Here is a 21,165-nt window from a genome sequence, read left to right as displayed (position 1 = left end):
ATGGGTCTGGGTGAGGTCGTGGGTTCAATGATGAGGTTATACAATCACAATTCCGAGAAGGAACGAATACCCGAATATGTACGCAAAAATCGCAAATGAATCGAAGAGAAAACAAAAAACGAAGGCAAACTGGCACTCAGGGCGGGGCGGATCCGTGCGCGATCAGATCGTTCACACGTGGTTGACGTCATCGACAAATCCAAATTTGCAGTAAACTAAACGAATCGTAGGATACAGGAGAAGAAGCGGCACCGTACTCCTAGCCAACGCGATTGTCTCCATGTGGGCGTGAGTAACGAAGGCTGTGCTGTACAAGAGCGGCGACAACAGCCGTTGACCAGGAACTCGTCCGCATACCGCAGGAACAACAGAATATGTGCCATGGAAGCGGCGTCATCGGACGATGAAAGGTTTCTAGTCTTCCCCGAATGCTTCCGGTAGACGTTCCGGAATTGACAGGTCTGCTAAGTCTTGAAGGATCGAATCGTTGCGGCTTTCCTATAAAGGGCCATAAGTCACGGACGGAAATCTTCCAGAAAGAGGAAAAAATACTTACATTTCTCGGAATATTGATTTGAGGGCGTGGAGAGATCATTCGGCGCTGACCACCTGCTGGATGTCGCCTTCGACTACAAAAAAGCCAAACTTATTCTTGGCATCTAGTTTGCGGATACCTTTAGCAACCAACATACCCAGATTCCGGTACATCTCCCTGTTCGTCCTTATCTCCATGAAAGGCATTGCCGTTTTCCTCTGTTGATGGATGTTCATGAAGAGAAATGCTTCGAGTGTGTGGGCCGGAAATTCCCCACCCATAACAGGCCTTCTGTTCCGTACGAAGAAATGTGACAGCATCCTAGAAATTCGTAATAGAGCTTAGAAACTAAAGGAGTTGGCTTTTCTTACGTCAAGAGTTTCCGGCAACGGTTTCTCGCTGGTCTCTGGCAGTACACTGACAAGCATCCCAGCGAATAAAGAAAATATCGCAAAGATGATCATCGGTACAATTGGCAAAGTGTTGATTGACAACAGTGCAATGTAAGACGAGACTCCCGATCCAAATCGAGCCACCTGAAGAAAAACTACAGTGTACTGAGTGATTTTTCGTAGATGTCACAGCTCAGCAAATTTCAGAGACGTTTTCTCAGCAGTTTTGCACCGAGGGTGCTCGTATCATGCTTATGCGGAATAGCTGTGCTGATAAATTTGATCTGCTGAAGACGGAAGTATAGAACAACCAACATAATATATGGCCAACACAACTTTATGGTATATGCTCTTATGCGATAATTATGGGGCAACAAACTTGATATCAATATTGTAATGCTGTAAACACTAATGTATATTGATATCAATATACATTAGTGTTTACAGCGCACAACTCATAGCAAGGAAGTTCTAGACTGATCCTTCGGATAATACAAGAAATCAGAAAGCTTGATCCGCAGAGTAGTACTGCAGCCCATAATTTCCGCACACAAAGAAAAAAGTGCTTTTGCCGACATTTTCCTGGATTTCTCTTCTTCAGCCGACACATATGGGATATTACAAAACTTACCATAGACGTCACTCCTACTGCCGTGTTTCGAATGATCGTTGGGTACAGTTCGGATGTGAAGATATACAGAATGTTGAAGGCTCCCTAAAGTATTACATGTCAGTTACTGGAGTGAAGTGTGAAAACTGTATATAATCAACCCTATGTGAAATATGAGAAGGAGTTAGTGAGTTTCTTTAGATCTGATATATCTTAGATCCGAGATACATATCTAAGAATAGAAAAGCACTAAGGTCGCTAGAGGTCATCCCATGGAAGCAGAATGTACGCGGTAGGACCTGCTATAAAAGGATGCTAAGAGGGATCGAATCTGGCAGCAGAGTGTGAGAGCCGGCCGGTGCATTCTGTCGATGGGTGGCGCGGTTTTGTTGCACTGAGAGGCTGATGGAACCATCACGGATCTCTTCTTCAGCGGACGCGTTGCGTTAGCTTGGTTGAACATGGATTTGTGGTTATCTTGGTTTGATCACCGAAGCGGTTTTGTTTTCTATCCTTACACTACCTCTCACTGCGGTCGAAATGCCTTCGAGATTCTGCATTGGAAATCAAGTTACCTGGATACAAATCTTGCCGATCATCATGAATGAAAGTGCCAACATGAAGTTTTCACTGATCACAGCCAACATCGCGACGATGATAGAGATTCCACCAGCAACCAGCGTCATCATTTGCGCCCTAAAAATTCCGGATAATATTGAGTTGACTCTCAGAAAACTGGTTTAAAGAGGCAACTCACTTTTTACGTCCGAATTTCATCAGCCACACACAGCAGAATAAAGTGGGAATCTCGATGGCGCCTGCGACGGCGTTGTTCAAGAAAAAGTTACCCGTGAACAACACCCTTCCTGGCGCTGATTGATCAGATAGCGCTAAAAAGCAATAATTTTGTTAACAAACTGAAGTCATAGAATCTCCTTGAACAGGAATGTGAATGATACGAAGTCGCTGTTTAAATTTATCTAATAGATCTCATGCATCAACGAATGTTAACCACAACTTAACGTCCACCCTCCTGTTTGAATATACGCGCGATACAGTGCGATATGTGACGACATGTGATGCAATATAATATACATGCGAATAATGTCGTGAGCTTACAGATCATAGGTATAGATAAACAACTTTGTGCATGAAAATTTGTTGCGCTGCCAAAGGGATTCCCACAAATTTCACAGAAGGAACAGTTGCCGGCAGCACTCTGACACCACTCCTCCTGAGATTTCACTCCCAAGTACTGAAGAAAACTCACCAATAACCAAACCATAGTATACAAGCGCTGTAGCCATGAACACAATGCATATGGTAATCGTTCGGAATCGCAGCTCAGATGTCTTGAATAGATCGAGCATGCCGACCTTTCCCTGTAAAAGAAAAAGTCAGAGGAAATAGGAAAGCGATTCTTTTTTTTGCTGACATACAGTTGGCCCCGAAAATAATTAATCGGAGACATGTGGCGCGTAAGCCGAATTGAATATGCTCAATAACGAAGTTTTGGTTATTTTGGTCTGGTTATTTTGGTTTTGGTTTAGTTTTGGTTACAAAAAAAAAGTTGAAACACATAAATGAATTTTGGAGTAAGTTTCGTTGGGAGAAAAATTGTGCACACTATCACATCTATCACTCTATCTTAAGTAGTGTTTAGAACTGCATATCATATTGATCATGTGATGGTAAGACCTCACCTTCTTGTTTAGCCGTTTTTCTCGATGACAAACTAGCTCCAGATCGGAAGGCAATGATCCCTTGTTGATTCGACAAAGATTGAAGGGGAATGGTGGTGTTCTGAAGCATAAGATACAAAAAATGAGAGGTAAACTGTTTCTAAATATTTATAGTATGATTACAATCATGATATAACGTCAGAAAGTATTTAATCCCCACCTGCAAGCCTTCCGAATCACTTCCTCAGCTTCATTAACTCTTTCCTTCACCATCAACCATCGCGGCGACTCCGGTAGCGAACAGATCAACAACACAGCGCCAAAATGAAGTCCAGCAGCAATAACCTACAGATGTCGTTATCACAAGTGGGGAGATGACGTAGCCACCTCTGCTGGTTGATGATAAAATCCGTACTGACGTTGACCTCACCTGTACTGTTTTCCAACTCTTTGCTAAGTAGGCAATGAGAGCCAGCAGGGCGTACCCCATAGCCCAAGGCACCTGCAACATGCTGCCGACCATAGCTCGATATCTTGTTCCTGTAAAAACTCCACCAGGATACCGCCAAGAAAACCAGTGATACTGCTAGAACTAGATGTATACATTCATTTGCAAAAATATCCGGAGACTTGCAAAAAAAGTGGAATTGAGAACAAACACTTTTGTTTCAATCTATGCTTCTATACTTATCATGCCAGAACTTCCCCTTCATATATTTGGATTACTATGCTGGAATGTATCGCGTAAGCGAGTAGAGTGTAGCTGTTGGAACCTAGGGGGATCCCCGCTAGCCCCACTCATCGCTGCAGTCCGAGTGGAGCTAGCAATGGTTCCATCCCAATAACAACCATTAGCTCTAAGGCACCGTTCGGAGCGCAGCCGCCTACGCAACTGCACCGAACTTTAGGTTCTTTTGATCCGATTACAATTTTTTTAACTGGGAATATTGTACTTAGTGTTATTTCTACAGAACAAGCCACCTCTATGACCCAAGATCAATCCACAAGCTTACTTTATACTAATACAGTTAATAAGATGTTTGATGCAATAACACAAAAGGGTTAAGCGAAGGGGGTTTCAAACCAAACGTTGCACCGCATCCGGCGTTGGTTATGTCCCAGGCCGACGGCCGGGTGAAGCGAAAGTCCCACTGCTCAGACGTCAACCGAACGCGCGCGCGAACACCGCAAACCTCTGTGATTCGCCCGTTCACTCGAAATCAAGTTTTCATAGATAACTGCAACTGTTCTTAAATTGAAGGAAAAACCTTAGTTTACTTCCAATGTGAGTCTCTGGATATTTCTATAAACTGATATACGCTTGCCAACGAACCTGTAATTTCCATACACAAGGTGTACGCAGCAAGATCAGCCGCTTCGTTACAGATGGCACTGCAGAAACGAATGAACAAGAACATTGGGTAGTAGGTGGTGTACGGTAAGAAGACTCCAAACATCGACGATAGTATACCGAAACCGATTACAGTAGGCTTACGACCGAAACTGCAATTAGACTATCACAACTGCTATTTGGTAGGTCGAAAACAAATCAATAAAGTGGCAGGTAATCATCGATCATTCTAGGGAACTCTCGAGCGCTTACTTGTCACTCGCCATACCGCCCACAACGCATCCAACCAAGTATCCGAACGAATAAAACAGATGTGCATGTCCCTTCATGAAATAGTCATCACAGACCAGATTCCAGTCTGTTACTATGGTCTCGTGCATGACCTGGAAGAAAATCAATATTGATTATGTTTTGAGAGAGAAGAAAATGTGCTTACATCCGTTTTATAATGATATCGTTCGCATTTCTTCTTTACAGCGCTATCTTTCCACGCACTATGGATGGCTTGTTGTAATGGCATTTTTCTAAGCTCCTTGTATCTTTCCACAGGACGTGCATAGTAGTGGCACTGGAAGATATTGTTACAGGAAAAAAAGGACGAAAAGTAGAGGACTAGTCACACCCCAAATGATCTTGACGAGCGCATACCTGCCAAACAACACGTTCAACCTAACTTACGCGACGTGTCCTCGGCAACAATGAGCACTGTTGTTCCTGAGAGGTCATCAACGGAACAAATTTGCACCGTCGATCAACAGACCGGAGAATCGTGGCAGCGGTGCGTCACATCGCTTCGGTCACATCGCGTTTGATGTGAGAATAGCGAATAGAATGCGAGGAAAATGTACTTGAGAGGGAGGAAGTCTACCTTCCTTTTTTCTCTTAGTAACTTTAGCTTACATGTCATAGAGTGATGCTTACGCTTTAGGTGAAGGTCGGTGAACTTGCGCAAAAGTAGAACTGCGTTCGAAGTGGCACGTTTGGGCGTAGCGGTTGGGATCGAGAGTAGAAAGTAGTTAGCACCATTTGTCGCAGCAGTCCGAGCGAAACCAGTGGTGGTTCCGCCTCGACCACAACCGCTGCTACCTCCTCCGCGATACTCCCGCATGCAGCCGCTTACGCTACTTTAGGGAGCTCCAGGTCGTTTTGGCCCGTCAGCATGTAGCATATAGTCGGATCAAAACGACCTGAATCGCCAGTGTAGTTGCGGTGCATTTGCGTACGCACTCGGAACGGCGCGATAGAGGCAGCAGTTGGAATCGGGGTTGGACCATCGCAAAGTGGAGCGATGGGTGGTGCCAACAAGAGTTTCAGTACCCTCCTAACCGCTACGCTCCAGCGCACCACCTCGAGGGAAGCCTCGTACGCAATTGCACCGTGCTTATGTCATTTTGGCCCTACTTTACGCAAACATGGGAATGGTAGGTGCAAAGCGACAACTCCAGCAGACCTTCGCAGTTATGATTCCTCGTAGAAGTAATTTCCAAGAGTAGCAATATCAGACAGTAGTATGGAAGGGAGGAACTTTTTTCTTTTTTTCTAATGAGTATGTAGCGGGTCGGAGAATAATCCTCTCATAAAGATTTAATGCTTACTGTCGCCAAATTCAATCGACTGATGACAAATAAAAGTACCAGGACCAAAAACCCACCGAGTCTCTAATGTACGCTCCTCCTCTTCCGTTTTCATTAGGGAACACAAAAGACATGTTTTGCACATCTTGGAGGCCCCATTGATATACGGTGGTATCGTTCGGATCATCGAAGCCTGGTACCTATAAGTCAATCGATATATTAGTAGATTGTGAGCACAACAAATAAACCGCTCGTTCAAAGGTGGCGAATAAAAAACTCCGGAGAGAAAATAAACGAGAAGATATTGAAGAAATCTATTCAAATGTAAAAATAGTGTAATTTTGCGTTATGCCCATCTGGCACTAACCTCACACCAGTGCTCCGGTTCGTACATCATGTAAACGACATTCAGGTTGAACATGGCATGCGGGATTTGTTGCATAGCTATCAGCACGTAGATCCAGATCTGCCACCATGAACAGCCGCCAATGATATTGAGAATCCCTTCAAAAAACTAGAGATTACTCGTTGAACACCACTGCAACATTGCCAAGTTTTCAAATGATTTTTGTTGCTGCAAAAAATAGAGAAAAAGTGTTTAGAATAGTTTCTGAAAAATAAAAAAGAGGATTTTGCTGTTTCCTGTATTTATAGAGGAGGGAGTATGGGTCCCAATCGATTGAAGCAAGAAATACATAACCGACATTGGTTTGTAGCACGATGTCCCGTAGGCGGTTCAGATCACTCGCATGGTTTTGTGGGCGTGGCTTCGTTGTAGTGCGAGTGGCCGGTTTTCAGGGACCGGGGCGGGGTGAAGTAGGGATTTCCGTACAGACACGCGAGCAATCAATTTAAGTTTACAAAAAAATTAAAGTTTAAATGCGGCAGCAAAATGTGGCATGAACTTCGCAAATTTTCGACGTAACCTACAATGTTGAGGAGGTGTAAGTTTGGATTTCTCATCCAGAATCGAGGTTGTCTATGTTGGTGGAATAGCAGGCCTAAGTATTATTTCAGAGGAGAATGGATCGGGCACTACTTCTTTTTCAGTATAGACGTTGCGATAACGCCTCCTTCTTGGAGCAAGGCCGTCAGGCTCACCTTCGAAAAGGACGTGCGTACGCGTCTTTTTCGTCTTCTGTCGAAGAATTAGCGATCCCACTGTATTGGGTGGAGGACAAAGATTCTTCCACTGCCTTTTTCTACCATCCTTCCCTCCTCCTCACCCCACAATATTCACATTTCACAATATTCTCCGTGTTCCTGTTTTTGTCACGTTCTGAGTCTTCGCACCTGCTTAGGTAAACAACGCCACATGGATATTTAGTACACGTCTCCGAAACAACTGTACACTAATTGCTGCACTTCTGTAGAGTTCCCATGTAGTTTCTCTCTTTATCAGGTAACCTTTATTCGCGCATCGCGTTTCGGTGAGCCTCGTATTCACCTTTGCTAGACAATACCGGGAAATCGAATCCAAGAAAGAAGAACCTCTTCTCTCAGCCTTACTCTGCGAATCCGAAGTTAATGCTCTATTCTATGTTTGGTACAGATCTTATTCTACTAAGCGCGCAGGATATCATTCGAAAAATATAGAATTTGAGTTGACTGTTTTTACGCAAACAATTCCACTCTGAAAGAATATTTGAGGACGAAAGCGAGATTGGGGTAAGGTCGGCATCGACGAATAACTACAGAAGAATGAAGGAAGCAAAACGACTTTTTGATTTATACTATATGGCAATGTCTGACTCCTGATAACATGAAACCATCGCACCCACAGAGAGGTAGTGAGCGTCTTGTTCAAACTTAAATTCTACTACTCTTAGCGTTTGAGGTCATGTTCTACGATAATATGTAAAGGAAATCGAATAGTGGCGAAGGCCCCGTAAATTCACACTTCAATGAAGATTTTCTGAATGCGATTCGAAACCTATTAGGGCTTTTTTGAGAAATAAAGAAAAGTTTTCATGCTTCTGTCCTTTTTCTGAACAACACCTAAAATTGGTCCCAAACAACGGATTTGAAACACTGATTGTGGCCGTCGAATGGGACAAAATTTGAATGAAAGCATAGCCAAACCATGGAATACATATGTACCACGATAATGTAGTTTAAAAAAAACTGAGCGGTGTCAAGAAGAATATAAATGTTCGAACCCCTTAATCCTGTGCATTTTCTAGAAAACTAGCGATGAACCTAACTATTCACTGTTTCCAAACAATCTACACTAAAATCTCATCCTCTCAGTGTACAGCTAAATGCTACAGACTGAAACTCATTCCCGACAATATTTTCAGCTATAGGAGAACCAAAAATCCCTCATACAAACACGCTTCTTACCCATGCAGCGTTCCACTGCATCCCTATCAATGGCACATTAATCACAATGTTTATTCGCCGCTGCTGCCACCGCTGCTGCCGCTACGGATCTACGATCAAACAGCACAAAAAGAGGAATAAGCTTTGGCCATAGCTACTAGGCTTCACAAGATGATTATCACCGGGAAGTAGAGGAAGAAGAGAATGGAGGAAATTAGGGAAGTGCAGAAGGCAGGAAACGAAGATGCACTAAAGACAAAAGGAAATATGTGAGAATTCACGTAATTTTATTCGAAGAATCGGAGGAAAAAGAAACAAATACCTTCAAAATCAACAGGATCCGTGAATCGTCGTTCTCTTTTTGTGTCTTCGCGATACTTTTGTTGCATTCGTTGATGTTGTTCCCGTATTTCTCGCGTTGAAAACGATGGTTTGTGACTTTGTCGTCTAAAATCCCTCATGCATTGGCAATTTTTAAAAGCATTGTAATATTCCATCCAGATTTACATGGCGAAGAGCAAGAGGAAAGTTAAAACAAAAACAAAAAAAAAATAAAATAATGAAAAAATTAAAATAAAAAAAAAACAAAAGTGGAAAGGAAAATGACAAAATTCACAGCTATGTATTTGCGCATTTTCCCCATATTCCTTGGATTTTTCACACCTCTAAGTGCATAATTGCACGACAAAAGAAGTATAAAGTAGAAGAAACGATTCCCAAATCAAAATATGAAGTTTTCTGGATTCCCTCTTCCCGTCGTTTCGAATGCGTCATTTTTCTTCTTAATTTCGCGAACAGAATTCGTATTATAGACATAATTTTGTGGCCTGTAGACCGGAAAGAAAAGAAAAAAATCTTCTTCACATGCAAAGTATACAGTCCTGCGCCAGGTGATTGGAGTTGAAAAAATGAACTAAAATGGTGGTAGAAGGCTGCACTTGAGAAGAATACTTGCTTTTGTAAAAAAATAGCAACTTCGAAGCTGTAATATGAACTGAATTGTATACAAATATGGTGTTAATCAATACCCCTTGATGTGGAAGCTTCCGTGAACGCCGAAGTTTTTCTCTTGTCATTCATCAACAGAAAGGAGTGTAATTTCCCCTTATCTACAAGGGTAGGACAGACACTTTGAAGAAAAATATCCCTAGTCTGCACTAAACTGCCTTATGTACAAGGAATTCACTGCTTTTTATCTGGTAGAGCATTAATTTCAAATCCGAAGCAGTTGATAGGTGCTAAAATTCCGCCTTTGCGGCCGCCACATCGATTTCAATCCATAAGGACAAATATAAACGCTCTACAATTAGTCAGTGTCCAGTTTCACAAAGGTTCCCGCTCGGTTTTTTCTTCTACATCTTTGGAATCTCCCCAGCTACGTTGATAGTCGGAGCGATGCAGCGGGCAGAACAAACAAGCGCTGGGCTTTGGTCTCCCAGGATGGGTGGTGAGGAAGACGAAAAAACACGTCCGCATCCAGAAAATCCAACACAACATAATCAGAAGCCCATCCCGGAAGGGCTGAGCAACGAAGAGCGAAGTAGTCGACAGTAATTGATTTGTCGATGAGGTAGAAGAAGCCAACGAAAGCCACCGTCGAGAACTACAGCTGCTGGCTAGTGTTAAATGGTACCGGACCAAAAAAAATCTCTCATTACACGGGCAGCAATTAAAAACCTTTCTGAATAGCGAGGGCTCGCAAACCAAATAATGAGGAAAATAATTGCGAATCCTAGAAGAGCCCTCGTTAAAAATTCTTCTGGATGTTTTAGTGCTTTCATATACAAAATTATCCTAAGCACTCGGTTTTTCAGTGTATATGACACAAATTCAACTCCCTCGAATCATGTGCTTAGTACTTCCAGAAACATTAAGGAATGGACTTTCGCTGTTAATTGAGTGAGGAAAGATTCTGCGGTTCTACATTCATTGTCATTGGCGATGAATAAGAAGAATCGTCTTCGTACATCTTCAAAAGCACGAAAGACTAATAGCCTTTTGAGAACGGTGTGGCATCGGAGGCCTTTGTCACACTTTTTAGTTAGCTCCTTCGGTTACTTCAGTCACAGTAGTCAGTCGTAGTATCATTTTGTAGATGTGCCGATACACCAGTCTGAACGTCCGGCTACAGCTGTACTTCAGACTTGAGCCTGTTGTAAAAAAAAAGAAATACGAAGGTTTGTTACATGTTCAATGATCTTTTTTTTTAAAGTTTTTACAATTTTTTTTAAAGTTTTTTACTAGTATATTGAAAAAAACCTCGAAGAATAGTAGCTTTGTGGTAATGAACCTAAAGAAAGGATATGAAACTAAGTATTATACATAAATGACAGGAGAAATTAGTAAACAAACAAATAAACTCTTTGCGAGATGTAAAAAAAAACATAAAAACGTTTTAATAAAAGAATGGTGAGAGTTGCAGAACATTAAGCATGCCGTTCGCTTCCTCAATGGTTCAAAGTAGATTTTATGGATGGGAATTTTATGGATGCAATCAGTTCTAGAACTTTCCTTCTGTTCAAATAGTGCTAAGATTGAACGTTTAACAAACTTTTGAATTCAATTCTTTTCTTTTCATGTTTAAATAGATTTCTCTGACATGTCACATTTCTTTGGGACTTCATTTCCTTTACATTTCATTTCTCTGGAACCAAATGGATAATTAACACTTCCAAATAGGCAACATCTGTTAATCCTGCGAAAAAGTAGTCAGAAAAAGTAATGTCTAGGAAATATATAATGGGTGGACGGAAATGCAGCAATAAACATTTCGATGTGTGGCACTTCTTCCACTTTTTCATGTTTCTGTTAAAGTTCTGTTATAGTGCCGATCCACGTGCGGTTCTGGAAGTGTCATTTAATGACCAAATAAGAAGCCTATCGATCGGTCGAATGTTTCTGTACACTCACTCACTTTCTCATAAAAAAACTACAGTTGTGCGGGTGAAGCGACCATATGGAAAGGTCTGCGTCCAGCGTGAGCCTGGAGATCATAATGGTAAGTAAATAATTTTAAAAAATATATATTTAACAATTGTCCAATTAATAAAAAGGTACTAAAAAAGTTTCCAATCTGTCCCTATAATCGAAGGACTAATCACTTGTATTGATTTGCAAAATTGGAAGTATAAATTCACATAAGGATTCATATATTGTCTTATCAAATCCGACACATATGTACACCATTTGACAATGGTTCAGTGGTAGAATGCTCGCCTATCAGGTGCGTGGCCATGGTTCGATTTTCAACGGTGCAAAAACACAGTGGCGTACCACACGCTCTCCCTCCAGTTACACACAAATTTCCCTCATTTTCCAACAATCCGATTTCTTAAAATCTTCTGGCAAATGTTGCCATATAATTGCTATTATTGACTTTTGTGCATAATTAGTGGTTTTGTAATAAATAAATAAACACATGTAAGCAACTATCGAGGAGTTCGCGAAGGAAAAAAAATTAAGGGAAGATCACCTTTAGGTGAATAGAGAGGTTGATTTTTGATTTCGAAACAGACGTTGAATCCTGGATATTAGAGACTTTTCAAAGTTATTTTCGTTAGTCGAAACTTACCCTCCGGCGATACTGGTTGCAAATGAAACGTCCGACATGTACATCGATGACTTCGGCGTTGCCTGTTCACCTGGTTGCGCTTCATCCTCGTTGACAGCGTTGCTTGAAGCTATACCGCTGTCGCTCTTACGGTTTAAGCACATCTGGAAACCAATATATTGATTTCATGCATTTTACTGTTCTCAATGATCTCTTTTCAAAAAAAAAAAATCAAAAACTGTACAAATCCCGAACGGTGGACTACCACGCGATTGTCCGATGAGCGCCGGTAAACTTATTTTCGAAGCTCTACGGTTAATCAGTAGCGATGGCAGTGGCAGAAAAACAAGATCAAATTTCGGATATTTTCCAGACTGTAAACAAACGGCAAGCGAGAGAAAAGCAAGCAACAAAAATCAGAGTTAAAATATTACGCGTCATATCGGTTGTGCCGTGCCTACTTGAATTTTTCTTAAACGATATGTTCGGAGGTGTCGTGTTCTGCTTTAGAAGACAGATTTCGTGACGAAGTTTGCAAATCTCAGAGGCACAACAAAAATACGAAATATTCCCTATAAATCGAGAAGCATCAGTTTCTCTAACGATGAAACTCTTTACGGGCTCAGGATTGACGAAGCGAAACCTAGTAAGGTGGACAACATTACTCGTACGAGTTTTAAGAGTTGTTTTATCGGGCTGTTCCAAAAGCAATCTACTCTACGTGGTGTTGTTTTGTCAATGCTATGAGTGTAAGGAGTTGCTTCGTTGGATAAGCTGATACCTAGAGTACTTCTGATGCCTTAGATTCATAGGCAACGTTTTTTTTTATGATATTGTCATATCATTTTTTTCCATATGATATTACAATACTTGTAAACTACGTCCTAAATGATGCCAACCAGTGGGGGAATTCAAAAATTTCTCCGAACAGGAATTCTGCTTAGGACCCGCTACAACGTTCACTTCAGAACCGTTTGAGGTTTACGAACACGCGTCCAACCTATACAATGACTTGCAGCCGATGTGTCGAGTCAGTGCTTTTATTCTTCCAGACAAATCTTGTACCAGTCTGTCGACCTCGGGGGAAGAAAGGGTTGGTTCATTGGACGGATTCGAACCGCCAATCGATCGTGCAGACAGCGGAACCTCCTACAGACTGCGCTACACTCACCTTTAGCTATAATGTATTTCGTGGAAAATACTTCTTTTGTTATGGAGACTAGTTTTAGTCATGTGTTTCTATTTAGAGGAAAAATTAAATAAATTCCAGCGAAAAACAAGCGCTTCTCACCTGTGGCAGCGCCGTATCGCTGATAGCAAAGATTGGCGCCAACGAGACTGGCATCTGATGACATTGTCCGGCAAGTGCTGGTTCACTGAAACACTGATCACGTACAGTGGTGCTCACGACATTTTGCCCCTCAAGCACCTAACAGCCAAGCAGAGATCACTTTTTAACGCTTCGTTCTGCTTCCCCACTCTCTCAGGATATTTAATTCCACGCTAAGCACATGCATGTGTGGGAAGCAACGCTCTTCCCGGCTTAATGATGTCATCGATCGATGATGTGACTTCGTAAGTCATGTAAAACAACTAACTGCATTTTGCTGCATATATTCACAAAATAATTCCTAATGCATAAGGTGCCATCTGCTGGATGACATCACTTTCGGATTGATAGGAATTCATCTCTAAAGAAGAGAAGAGGAAGGTTTGCAGGTGATAAACAGCAAGACTTTCTGCCCTTCTTGCTCCATACACTTGGCATACTTTTCGCATGAATATTTGAATCAAAAAAGTTATGATGTCTGATCCAGGGATCAGTGGATGAGTGATTCCCGTTTTCAAGCGACAACGGGGGATTTCAGCTCCAGCAACTGCATCTTTTTAGTCTGGTTGTGCAAGTGCACCAGAGATCATCAATGCACATAACTTTTCGACATGGTAAATATCTATGGTGTATATTACGGTAATTATGATAAATAGGAGTGTAAGAACATTTAGGAGTGTAAGAAACATAAAAACTAGTGCATAAATAGCCGAATAAAATTACATTGAAATGTTCCGCTTTTCTCCTATAATGAAAATACTGTAGTGAAAAATTCTACTGACACAGAGTAAGTTCATACTATTTAACAGGTAAGCAAAAATTATAGAACAATTGATTTGATAAATAAAGTTATTTAGTACAATACTTTACAGTTTCGAAAAAAAGCGAGAACCATAGAGAAGAGGTGTTTTCTCATCCCACATTGCTTTCAGTAAACACATTTATGAATGTTTTCGTGTAAAGAACAATAAGATTTGTACTGTAGGAGAATCACATGAAATCAGGCGCTATTTCGGCATATGATTAGAGAGGTATACTGTAGAAATGTATGTGAGCGAGAAGAAATTGCAGTAAATTGAAGCTGTCCAGACTTATTAGATTCACCGAATAATATTAGCGCGCATCCGAAAATATCTTTAAAAAAAGAGCAAACTCTGCAAAATATACCGATAGAAATGTCCAGTTATCGATAGTGCACGGGTACTTTGAAAACTAAATTTGCCACTCACTTCCCCCTTTTTGTTCCCTTCTTATCCAAAAAAGGTAACGGAATTATTTTATACTGAGAGGCATTGTACATCTACATTCAAGCCTTCGGAGCACTGATTCAGATGACCAGGAAAATGACTGCTTAGTTGTCATTATTTTTTTTAATAAAAAAGGAAAACCGTTTGAGCCAATTTATATAGGTCTTCATACAATGGAAGCGGTAGAGAGCATCTGTGAGAAGGAAAAGTGACAAAAATAATGATTAGGTTTAAAAAAGCACTCTATTAACGAAAAACAAATAAATAGACAATAGAAAGCGCTTTTTTCAAAATCTTTTGAAAATCTTAATAAGAAGGTCGCTGATCTGCATTCGATCAGATCCATAGTAAGCCTTGAGGTCGCGAGCCACATCAAGGTAACGTTACCTTGTTTTTTTTTGTTCTGTGCATTCTTCCAGGAATTGGTAACACAAGCAACGGCCATAGGGACTTGGGACATGCTAAGTTAGATGATAACGGAGAAAACACAATGGGTCACAGTAATCGAAAAATGGTGTGCTTCATTAAATCCGATAAACTACGAATTAATCAAGAACCGAAAATCACTACTTTTTTCCTCTGCTCCTCCATTTTAATGATGAAATTAATTTTAATTTAATATTTTAATGTTGACTGGTCTTTTTAGATAGAAACACCAAGTGAAAGAAGTAATGCTCTATGATCCCTCGCCTGTATCCGTGAGTAAACAACGCTTTTTTTTTGAAATCTAAGACATATGAAACTTCTCTTTCATTCAGACATGCGTTATATATATGATAATAATTATATGATAATAAATAATAATAAGTGCGTTTTTAGCGCACATATTGATCTCCATTATTATCGCTAAAAAACGTACCTACTGATATTAAACAAAATACACAAATGCACAAGAACAACGTTTTAACAGAACATCTGACAAATTTTTCGCATCCATTGTATCGCACCCATTGTATCATCGTATCTTTGATATAATTATTTCAATTTTTTATTTAATGCATTATATGCTGCGTCTTATTCCCTGTATGCGGTTTTTGTAAGTATTTTTCTGATTAATTTTGATACTAGATTCATCTGAGCAGTGAAGATGGACTTTAAAGCTACCGTAATCTATGGACTGTAAATCAAGAGGGTATTTTCGATCTTCGCACTGAATTGGCGCAATTTTTGATTGCGTGCATGTATGCGTGTACACACCTGTAGATGAGCGGACAGTTCAATAGTAGATTAGGCGTTGGGGTTCGTGGAGTGTCTTGAGCGTCAGGAGATGGTAATGAAGGTGGATCATCCTGAACATCTGCGGCACTCTGTAATCGAAAAACGTCTATGAACGTGGAGAAAATCCAGAAAAAAAGTCACATCGCTGACCTGTACGAACGAAAAATTCTGCCTCGAATCCGACAATGAGGTTGGTGTTAATAGGCATCTTTTTTCTGAGTCATCCATGACGATGACTGCTGTCATTCTGGAACGAAAACAATGAATAAGAGAAAGTTCTAGGAGGCGCAATTGCGCCTCACTACCCTGTGACGACAACAATGAGGTTTGAACGTTCAGAGGTGCGCTTTTTGTTTTCCTATGAATCATAAAATCATAAAGTCAGATGTACAGTGTATCAGAGCAATAACATGGGTGAATACATCATAATATTATACTAATGTTATTATTTATTTAGTATTAATTGAAGTTTTGGTTAGTATTCATTATTATTTTTAATGTTTAGTTTCTATTTATTTACTTTGTTACTATCATTCAGTATTCATATTAGTATTTTATTATTTTCAATATTTTATTTTTTTTTATAAAATTATTCTATATTTTGTTTATATTTTCTTAAACCAATCTTTTTATATTTCATTTTACAAAATTTATCATGTACTTTCGTTTTTGTCATTTCTATTACGGCTCTTATCAATGACATTGTTGGTACCAGTTCAGGAGATAGAGCGTGATAAAAGTTCAGGTGTCAATGAATTAAATGCCAACGAAAAAAGAGGTTCTTACTAAGAGTCGTAAGGAATTTTTTCTTCTATAAAATAAAATTCGGCGAAAGATAACTTTGACATTTGAACACACATGAAGAGAAGAGGTTATATAAATTTTCTCCAACTAATACTCAATCCATTGAGACAACAATCCGTTGTTGTTGAATACATTGTTAGAAGTAGTGCTCCATGAAAATATTATTTTTGTACTTTTGAATTTCTTTGAAATAATTTGAATCCTTTAGTAGTTCAGAGTAGAAAACTGTTTGATCTTCAATGAACTACATGGAAAGAATTGCTATGGAGCAAAACAAAAAATAGAGAGAAATAATGAAATAGTATAAGTATGAAGAGCGCTAATCAACAGGACATGCAAAACTCTCTGGAATTTTATGTCAATGCTCGTTTCTGGAACTTTTTACTCCTTGTCTTCGTTAAGTTTGGCACGTGGGTTGCACAGCAGTAAAATTGGATCTGTGCTCAGAAATTAATGGAAACTCATTGGAAAAAGAAATTAAAGTAATGCAGTTTACTGTAACTCAAAAATTCGGAGTTTACTGTAGCTGAAAAAGTTTTGGTTTTTTTTCTCGTAAAGATAAATGAGTGATGCTTTTCACGATAACTGTCTTTGAACAATTTCAAACTATGACAAAACGATTTCTCGGGTTTTTTCCTTGAAAGTTCTACATTTAATTATGCCTGAAACCTTTAAACATTCCTGAAGTATCATAAACAGTTTAAAAATTGAAAAAAGAGTCGAATCCTAGACTGTCACGCCTACCTCTGAAACACTACCTCTGAACCGAAAATTATGAGTTTTAAGGGATCTGACGATTAAAGAACTAGTGTGATAGATAAAATTTTTTTTCCAAAACATTTATTTGAATTGTGCGGCATGAGACTATTCAAACATCAATTCTATGGGCTTTATACTGAGATTTGTCGTTCATACTGTATTAAGTGCAATTATACAATTATAAATGCAATTATATTGCATTTATATTAAGCACACATTTAATTAATTACTTTGCTTGACCACAAAATAAATCGATGCAGATAAAAAGGCGAAGAGACAGATCATCTAATAACGGGACTCATAAATTATTAAAAATTTCCAACTATATCGACTTTTCGTGTAATGAACTCATCTCCATATTTCAAATGCATTATTATATCATTGATATGCGTAGGCTCGCTTTCAGTTACGGTATCCGACCAATTTCGTGCAAAATTCAATTGACATCTTTCACAAATTTCTCATCAACACTCAATTTCTGAGTACGTGACTTCGCATGAAATCAATTTCAGTGTTTTTTTTTACTGTAATTCAAAATTTAAAATATTTCTGAGAAAATATTTGATAAGAAATTGTGGAGAGTGCAAACGTGAGGGAAGACGGAGGATGAAGTGGCAGCTACATCATTACGAGTATGAGTGTACTGCTTATTGACAGTCGGTTGGCGACAGTCGCCAACCAGTCTATCGGAGCTCATTTACAAAGTAACCGATGAAAATCATTCGAATCAGCGAAGCGAAGTCTATCGAAGCTATTCCCGATTTGAAAAAGACGAGTACGCGTTCGAATGCAATAACGAGCGAAGTGTCTCATGTCAATAGTCATAAGCACCATAGAACCATAAAATAAACAGCAAGACAGCCCGGAGAAGAATTTGACGAAAAGCGGGGATGGCGGAACGAAGAGAAGTTGAAAAGAGACGTTATTCTGAAGTGAAAAGCGGATATGCTCGAAATATGCATAGATGTAATCGCTGAGTAGGCGAAGAAAACTATGAATGATTCAACAGCACACGGTGAATGATTTTCTTTTTTCTTTCAAATGAATCAAAATATGAAAATATTTTAATTCATTTGAAACTGAAGAAAACTGAAGAGATTTTTCAACTGTTCCCCTGAAACTTTCGGGAAAGAATTGTCAATAATTTATAATTTTTGACTATTTTACAATTTTTATCCATTTGCATTCAGTTTTACCATTTTGTATTTATTTTTTTTCTATTTTAAAACTTTGAAAATAAATCTTAATATCAATGTGAATTATACAGTTATCGTTAGGGTTTTCCATATCAATATACTCAAGAAATATACTTTCGAAAATTCTCAGAAAATGTGAAATCTTGCGCAGAGTATAAACAAAGGTTAGAGAAGATGTCGTGTGGAGGCCCTAACAGTAAATTGTTAGGTCAGACATTATGTAGATCTAAAAAATATTATTAAACACTTCGCATCCATCAAAATAATAGAACAAAAATAATCTTTAAACAAACGCTAGTCTTTTCACATAATAGCAAATTTCTTTTCCTTTATTTTTCAAAAAAGCTTTAACGTTCAAAAGAATTGTTTGTTTTCATTTACTACTATTTCATTTGCTACTACCCAAAAGGGCCCAAATTTCAATTACAGTATCTTCTCACGACTATCGAATGGAGCTGACAAAATTGCAAACGAAAGTGAGAAAGTAAAAAAAAAGACGAACTTGAAGAGCAGAACTTGTTCCTGATAAATAAGACGGGAATATTTTGAAATTGTTCTCTAAACTTTATTTCAAAATTATAAGCATAAATGAATGAATCAGCAAAGATTGTAATGAATAAATTAAATTGAATTAATAAAAGCACCAGATCATAATAAATTTATCAAGTTCGATATAAAAACGTATGTAGTATGTCCATGAGTTCCTTCACAACATTCCGGAGAAAGTGAAAAAATTTCAAAAAAAAATCAGGAGTAGGGCGGAAGTGGAAGTTCATTTCTTTCGAAGTTTCGAGTAGCCGCGCTCGTGTGAAAATAAAAAGAAAAAACCAGTTCCTTGAAACCGCAAGCACTTTCTGAGTGCTTTCTATAAGTGCAAGATCACCTCCCCCAGCCAACAGATTCCCGTAAGTACATACGCAAGCTTAGCAAACAAAGACATCGACTAAAGAAAGAAGAAAATGAAGTGTTCAAGGGTGTTTCGTCGACTCGATTCCGAAAACGAACTGCATACGAATCCGGAGAGCGCGGGAACGTGCGGATGAACGGCCACGCCCACTCGTTCTAAGCTCTTCGAGCAGTGGAGGCCGAGGTTGATATGTTGATGAGGAGGTTTTTCTGAAAACTGCTCCTCTCGCTCCAATCTCTTCTCAGGCACTGCTTCTCTGTGCACTCGCCCGGGGAATCCCCCGTCCGCGTCTCTCCTCGTCGTCGGCACACCTCGATCAATATCGTCATCAAACGAAAGCATATGTTACAAAGCGCTCGGCCAGGAAGAAAATATTGCACCCGACACGATAAAATTAAGAAATACAGTAAAAAAAGAGGAATATGAAATGAGGAACAGATTACACGTTCAATAGGAATGAACCATTACTTATGAAGAATTTCCACGACTTATAGCGCAGCCATAGAACAATGAAATGATAAATTCGACTGCAAAATGATGGATATTCGGGGCAGAAACCGGGCTGGAAGGAGAAATCGAACGAAGAATGAGGGGAGCGCAGAGGAGCAGCAATGTAAACGGAAAATGGATGCTAATGTTTCCACATTTCAAGAACGAAGACTTTTCTTACGGGTGGTCCACGGGGTGAGAATTCACCTGATTCATGAAAATATGAAATCATCAAATATACCATTTAATTGTTTCTAGAGCCGCTCAACCGATTCTAATCTCTCGACGGGGGGAAGTCAGCTCTATCTGAAGAAGTGATAATTGCAATAGTGCGGGATAATTGTGTAGGAGTGCGTAAACATATAGAAAGGAAAACTCGGGTAATAATTGTCAATTTTAATCATAAAATCTTTTAGAAAGTCTAAAAAACAGCTTTAATATGCTTGTAAACTACAACCTTGAACGTAGTAAGTATGTATAGTAAGCTAGTTCATTTATTCATTTTAATCTGATCTATGTCTACATGAAATAAAGCGAGTAATGCAGCAAAAAGGACTTAAAACCCTATATTATGTTATGACAAAATTGAAATACATTATTGAAACAAAAGGTAACCGCGAGAAACGAAACATTGTAGACGGGAAAAAAACTAAAGGAAACACAAACAAGGATAGAATTCTTGTCGGCCGGAAGCTCACCAATAATATTGTATTGTAGGGTTTAAAAAAAACTAAAAGAGAGAACGTGCTTCATTTCGTGGACATCGGGAAAAGAAAGGCGTGGAAGGAATCTGGGATAGAAATAAGGAGGAGGTATAACGTAAAAAAAGAGAATTTGAGCATTCATGTAGGAATTAATGTAAGATAATGTTGATGATAATGATAAGTACGTCTGGGAAAATAAATTTTGTAGTGAAAATTGGATGAAATCAGTCAAAAGTACACCGAAAACAGGCACATAAATAAGATTGTTGTAGAAGATGAATAAATATAAATAAAAATAAATAAAATAGCAAAAAGAGATCTTAAAAATACGTGATAAAAAGAGAAAAGAAATGTGCAGAAAATATTGAGAAAAAAGTGAAGCATGGGATATGGGAAAACACGAACGATTTAGGTGACTCGGAACAGGATCAGGTATAAGGGTATGTACATATTTCACTATTCACTTCATCTTCATTTCTCTTTTTTTTGAATTAT

The 21,165-nt window shown here is 39.2% G+C and overlaps 1 protein-coding gene across 2 annotated transcripts; it reads right to left on the bottom strand.

The window, feature by feature from the left end:
• Nucleotides 1-414: 414 nt before the first annotated feature.
• RB195_019891 (uncharacterized protein) lies at nucleotides 415-19,819 on the bottom strand (the record flags this gene model as incomplete). 2 transcript variants are annotated; one of them, XM_064187948.1, is made up of 23 exons in its annotated part: nucleotides 415-498; nucleotides 557-629; nucleotides 693-856; nucleotides 907-1,071; nucleotides 1,559-1,642; nucleotides 2,113-2,233; nucleotides 2,295-2,427; nucleotides 2,808-2,919; nucleotides 3,241-3,340; nucleotides 3,440-3,564; nucleotides 3,650-3,759; nucleotides 4,553-4,722; nucleotides 4,823-4,953; nucleotides 5,007-5,138; nucleotides 6,222-6,344; nucleotides 6,512-6,648; nucleotides 8,789-8,913; nucleotides 12,038-12,180; nucleotides 13,308-13,392; nucleotides 15,791-15,900; nucleotides 15,962-16,058; nucleotides 16,117-16,169; nucleotides 19,628-19,819. In XM_064187948.1, 23 exons carry the CDS (start codon nucleotides 19,817-19,819, stop codon nucleotides 415-417), a joined length of 2,769 nt encoding a protein of 922 aa, XP_064043828.1. The 2 variants fall into 2 exon arrangements, with proteins under 2 accessions (XP_064043828.1, XP_064043829.1); XM_064187947.1 differs by lacking the exons at nucleotides 16,117-16,169; nucleotides 19,628-19,819 and having other exon boundaries at nucleotides 15,962-16,057.
• Nucleotides 19,820-21,165: the final 1,346 nt, after the last annotated feature.

The sequence above is a fragment of the Necator americanus genome, chromosome II (assembly GCF_031761385.1).
Source record: "Necator americanus strain Aroian chromosome II, whole genome shotgun sequence".
Classification (NCBI taxonomy): Eukaryota; Metazoa; Nematoda; class Chromadorea; order Rhabditida; family Ancylostomatidae; genus Necator; species Necator americanus.
This window is presented reverse-complemented; position numbering and strand designations above follow the sequence as displayed.